At 47.0% G+C, this 6,000-nt stretch overlaps 1 protein-coding gene across 2 annotated transcripts in view; it reads left to right on the top strand.

The window, feature by feature from the left end:
* The first annotated feature begins 1,683 nt into the window (after positions 1-1,683).
* The window catches only part of ST6GALNAC5 (ST6 N-acetylgalactosaminide alpha-2,6-sialyltransferase 5), a 71,137-nt gene continuing 66,820 nt past the window's right edge, over positions 1,684-6,000 (top strand). For both annotated transcript variants that reach the window (XM_069862894.1, XM_069862893.1), the window contains exons 1-2: positions 1,684-1,773; positions 2,211-2,417. In XM_069862894.1, coding sequence (XP_069718995.1) covers positions 1,708-1,773; positions 2,211-2,417 — 273 coding nt within the window. In that variant the 5' untranslated portion in view covers positions 1,684-1,707. The remainder of the gene's footprint in view (positions 1,774-2,210; positions 2,418-6,000) is intronic.

The raw sequence follows: 6,000 nt of genomic DNA, 5'->3' as shown, positions 1-6,000 counted from the left end.
GAAGCCATGTATTAGAACTATTATTTCCATGAGTAATTTCAAGAGAAATCTCTCCATGATTAGGAGATGGATTTTTTTTTTCATGCTATGCTGTCAATTTAATAACTTCGTGAGAAAGCAACCTTAAAATAGCTTGTTTTGAAGGGGCACATCTCTAAGTGTGGAATTCCCAGAGCAAGAAATCCATGTAATTATTAAGCAACTTTAAAATGGCTTGTTTAGAAGGGACACATCTCTAAATGTGCAATTCCCAGAGGAAGAGATCTATGGGATTAAGCCACTTTAAAATGGCTTGTTTAGAACGGACATATCTCTAAATGTGGAATTCCCAGAGGAAGAGATCTATGGAATTAAGCAACTATAAAATGGCTTGTTTAGAAGGGACACATCTCTAAATGTGCAATTACCAGAGGAAGAAATCTATGGGATTAAGCCACTTTAAAATGGCTTGTTTAGAAGGGAGACATCTCTAAATGCGGAAATCCAAGAAGAAGAGATCTATGGGATTAAGCCACTTTAAAATGGCTTGTTTAGAAGGGACATATCTCTAAATGTGCAATTCCCAGAGCAAGAAATCTATGGGATTAAGCCACTTCAAAATGGCTTGTTTAGAAGGGACACATCTCTAAATGTGCAATTCCCAGAGGAAGAGATCTATGAGATTAAGCCACTTCAAAATGGCTTGTTTAGAAGGGACACATCTCTAAATGTGCAATTCCCAGAGGAAGAAATCTATGGAATTAAGCAACTTTAAAATGGCTTGTTTAGAAGGGACACATCTCTAAATGTGGAATTCCCAGAGGAAGAAATCTATGGGATTAAGCCACTTTAAAATAGCTTGTTTAGAAGGGACACATCTCTAAATGTGGAATTCCCAGAGGAAGAAATCTATGGGATTAAGCCACTTTAAAATGGTTTGTTTAGAAGGGACACATCTCTAAATGTGAATTCCCAGAAGCAGAAATCTATGGGATTAAGCAACTTTATAAATGGCTTGTTTAGAAGGGAGACATCTCTAAATGCGGAATTCCCGGAGCAAGAGATCTATGGAATTTGGAGTCTGTTAATAAAGTTTTCCAAACCGAAACGCTCAGCATTAACACACACACACACAAAAGAAAAAAAAAAATAGAGAGAAAGAAACCCAGAAACTTTAGAAAGCGGCTTATGAGCGTGGGAAAACGCGCGTCCGCAGAAACCACGGGGAGCAAGACGCGAAATTGACTTTAATAAACGCAGAAAGCGTCTGCCTAAAGGTTGTGAACCCGGGTTTTAAGGCTCGGGGAGGAGAGGGCGTTGTCAGCGCCGCAGAAGGAGTTGAGGGCGTCGATTTTTTCACCGCGGTGAATCCATCTCCAGCCTCGCCGCCAGCCCCGGGGGGACAATGACGGGCGCTCGGCTGGGGGCGGGGGGGGGGGGATGGAAACGGAGCCCCGGGAGGGTCGGCTCGCGGTGCTACCGGCAGGCTGGGAGCCGGGGGACAGGGGAAGGCTCGGGGGCGGCCGGTGCCCGGCCCGGCGGGGCCGAGGGGAGGCAGAAGTTAACTTCCAGGCGGCGGAGGGGGCGGGGGAGGGGGCGGAGGCGGGCGGGGCAGCCGAGGCCCCGGCTCCGGCAGGCTCGGAGGGGTCCGGCGGGCTGTAATTCCACACACCCCCCCTCCACTAATCCCCGGCACGGCGGCCGAGCCATGTCTGCGGCTCCCCCGCCATGCCGAGCCTAGCGGGGAGCGGCGGCGGCGGCGGCCGGGAGGCGCTCAAGATGAAGACGCTGATGGTGAGAGGAGCAGCATCCCCGGCGCGGCTCAGCCCGGGCACCCGCTCCAGCCCTCCCCGGGGCTGCATCCCAGGGGAGAGAGAGACCCGAACAACTTTCCTCCCGCTTTCTTTCATTCGTGTCGCGGGTTTTAAAGAGCTCGCGGGGAGCCGGGAGGAGGGTGGAGGAGGTTGGGGGGGGGGGGGGGGTCGCGGTGCGGTCCCCGATGCTCGCGGGGATGCGGGGCGAGGGTAGGAGAGGAGGGGGACGGGACGGCCGGGAGAAGGAGGAAAAAGGAGGAGGAAGAAGAAGAAAAGGAGGAGGGAAGGGTTTTGCTCGCTTTCGCACTTTTCCGCGCTGTCTAGCGGGGTGGAAGTTGCGGGGGGAGCCGGCTGAAGCCTTTTTTCTCTTTTTTTTATTTTTTTTATTTTTTTTTTTTAATTTTTTCTCCCTCGCAGCGCCACGGGCTGGCCGTCTGCCTGGCGCTCACCACCATGTGCACCAGCTTGTTGCTGATGTACGGAGGCATCGGCGGGGGCCGCCCGGAGCCCCCGAGGCAGCGGGAGGCGGAGGCGGCGGCGGGGCCCGAGCCCAGCCCCCCCCCGCCGCTGCTCCCCGCCGGGACGGGGCTCCTAGAAGGCTACATCAGCGTCCTGGAGCACAAGGTGAGAGCTCAAACGCTTCGTCTTCGCAGCCAGAGAGTCGTGGAATTGCTAGGTTGGGAAAGAGCTGGGAGATGAGGGGCTCAGGGTTATGGTTCGGTAGCGGACTATGTCCGCTACCGAACCATAACCCTGAGCCCCTCATCTCCTCGCCTTTAAACACCTCCAGGGAAGGTGACTCAACCCCCTCCCTGTCCAGCCGTTCTTCTAACCTTCTGAGCAAAGAAATTTTTCCCTCTGTCCCTTGGGAGAAGAGCCCAGCTCCCTCCTCTCCACACCCTCCTCTCAGGTAGTTGTAGAGAGCGGTGAGGCCTCCCCTCAGCCTCCTTCTCTCCAGTTCCCTCAGCCGCTCCTCCTGAGACAGAGCGACTAGGTTGGAAAAGACCCGTTGGATCATCGAGTCCAACCGTGTGGTGGTTTTCCCTTTCCCAGTAGAAGATGGGAGGGACTGGAACAGGCTGCCCAGGGAGGGGGTTGAGTCACCTTCCCTGGAGGGGTTTAAGGGACGGGTGGACGAGGCGCTGAGGGACTTGGTTTAGTGATTGATGGGAATGGTTGGACTCAGTGATCCAGTGGGTCCTTTCCAACCTGGTGATTCTATGTTTCTATGTTTTTTTGCCTGATGGTGGATGCTAGAGGTGCGCTGTGAATGTATGTTACTAGAGCTGTTAGGAAGGGTTAAAGAACTTCCTTCTTTAACTCAAAGGAAAGTCAATAGGTAGCTGTTTATTCTTAGCTCGTTTCACTTTGGGAAAGCGAAGAGAACTGTGTCTTGTGCACAAATGACCTTTTCAACCCCCTCCTGGGAAGCAGAAGTTGTCAACCGTAGTCTCCGTTCTAGAAATTGGGGGCACCCCTTTAATGATGAGCAAAATGATGTCCCTCCCCTTCACGCAGGAATTACCAGGCTGGATTCTCAGGCTGTAATACCCGTTTACGAGAGATAGGCAGACTCAGCGTTCGATGTCTTACAGGACAGACATAATGGCATAAAGTGAGCAAGGTAGCACATCCATGCTGAAGAGGTACTTGAGATTCAGTAATTTTTGCTCTACTCGTGCAGTGTTCGGTTTGTTTCGTTTACCTGGAAACTCCAAGGACCCCTCTCTGCCAAAACCCCGGATAATGTTTAGTACACACACACTTCTTGCAGTTAAAAAAATAAGCAGGGGAAGTGAGGATTCTTGACTTTCTCACGTTTTCACATCCAGACTGACATCTTTCTGAAAGATGTGTTGTCAAACAAGTTACTGAGCTCAGTTTAGAGGTACTGTGTGAAGATTAGTGACTTTGATATACAGAGATTTTTATTGTTCCTTCTGGCTTCACTTTCTATGCAAGTGTTATCTGTAGGGCTCTTAACACAGAAAAATAGCTCACGATGGTCCCTTGTAGGCTTTATTTGCTTTCTTACATGGTTCTCTTGGAAATTCTCAAATGTAATGTCTGTATAGAAAAAGCAAGTGTGGTCATGGGGCTCCCTACTGTTTGAGGTGTTAATTTGTAATTCTCTTCTTTTTGAACATGACTGTAGTGATGAGTTGTAGGTGTATATGCACGTGATTTTTGTAAGCAGTAATAAATGAGACGGTATCTGCAGGTTTTTAGGATGCGTGAGTAGCCTTCTGACACTGGTACCCCCTTACGTTGATTTCTCCTGAATCCCAAACATTCCTCATTAACGGAACATATTTAAAATCACTATTCTGTGTTTATTGTTTTCCAGGGTAATTTTAGTGTTTCCCAGTGTTTTTGGAGAAAGCTGATCATCTGGCTTTTTAATACATTGTAACGTGGCCCAAACCCCACAGATACCCCATTTCTGAATTTCATTTCAAATACCTCATGCCTGATTGTAATAATCTGCTGAAGCTTTAATAACTTCTCTGTATAACTTCTGGGGCTCAAAAAGAAGATTGTGCAGTTCCTGCTGTGTTCCCAGCTTGCTTTGTCTTATTTTAATGCACATGAGATCATGCAGAGAGCTGTGCCACTGTGGTGTGCAGAGCAGTGAGGCCACTGTATTACCATAAGGAGATGATGGGGGAGAGGAGGACTCAGATTTGACTCTTAATACTGTAGTCGTTTTAGTATTTTAACAGACCGAGATAAATAACATGGATTTACAATCTCCGCATACATAGGTTTCCTGCAGATTAAAAAATGGAGAACGCAAAAGACCACAGGCATTACTGATTTGGATAGAGAAGGATGCAGGGTCGGTGATGGTGAGAATAGGGAGAGAGATTGCCAGAACCGAGAAAAGGTAGAAAGTTTTCAGAGAACATCGATTTTGGGTGGGATACTGGAGTCTGCAGAGAAGACAGCTTGAATAGCAATCAGCATAAGAGTCCAGCCCAAAGTGAGGAAAAATGGAAGAATTGGGGAGGTTTAAGGAATATTAGGAGAGCTCTTCTAAGAGAGAGCAAGATAAAATTCTGTAGCTGTGAGAAGGACATAATGTTGGAAGAGAGAGGAAGGTCTGGAAGAAGATGAAAAGTGCCTGTTGTATGAGGGCAACAGACTTGGAAAGGTAAGGGGGGGAATGACTTCAGCAATGGAACGTGTTATTTTGACGGCACGGAGTTCACAGTGTGAGATGACAATGGATGGTAGATTTTTAGCGATACAACTTCCTTAATTTCTGTATAGAATCTTGGGATTATCTGTCAGGTTGGATGACCTGAAGCTGAATGGCCATTATACAGAATTGGTACGTGCTCGTGCATGAATGACCATTAGCAGTAGATTAAATGTCTCGATCCTTTAGATCCAGGAGTTAGAACATTCTTAACTTCAGAAAGACTTTGTTTCTGGATCCCATAGCTTCCTTTAATAGGAAAATCTAGTTTCATGTCTGTGGTGTCGTACACATTCTGATGCATTTAATGAGAATAAATATTCACATATATGTAGAAGCTATGTGATAATTACTACGGTGATTGTTAATCCATACTTACAGTATTGGTATGGACACATACAGAAGCTGTGTTACATGGTAGTATAGACATTTCTCTTCAGGGATGAAATGTAACAGTTGTCCGTGTTGTGAAATATCATGTATTAGGCAGCAATACAGTTCATTTAGTTGTGCTGACTGATCATGTATGGAGACTATAGCTAGAAAATCAAGCAAAGTACCCATGCTTTTAAAATACAGCTTGAAATATTGTAATTACCAATTATTTTCCATCTTTTATTTTATATTCAGTAAGAATTGTAGTTCCTCATCCATCCTGTCAAGATAGGCAGGCAGTCTCTGAGAATACAGCTAGAGTAATGTAATATTCTTTCTGCTGGGTTAAAGAGCCTTTTTGCAGGAGTCTCTTGTCACTCGGTCAGATTTGTGATGTTTTGTTTCTTACTACCATTTTTCCCCTGCATCAAGCAGCAGAGTTCAGAACCTGTGCTCTTAGCTTTAGCAGCTTTTTGCGGTTTAGCAGTGCAAACTTCATTTTGTTGAACTGAACTCTTAAAACAAGAACATTCAGAAGTGCAGTGGACCCAGCGATTGGTTCTTGGCATTTCACCTCCGCGTGACCCGGACCGACAGGAGTGGACAGTCATTACTGATGGATGTTTGGAA

The sequence above is a fragment of the Phaenicophaeus curvirostris genome, chromosome 8 (genome assembly GCF_032191515.1).
Source record: "Phaenicophaeus curvirostris isolate KB17595 chromosome 8, BPBGC_Pcur_1.0, whole genome shotgun sequence".
In the NCBI taxonomy this organism is placed as follows: Eukaryota; Metazoa; Chordata; class Aves; order Cuculiformes; family Cuculidae; genus Phaenicophaeus; species Phaenicophaeus curvirostris.
Note: the sequence above shows the minus strand (reverse complement) of the source record. Positions and strands in the feature narration are given on the sequence as shown.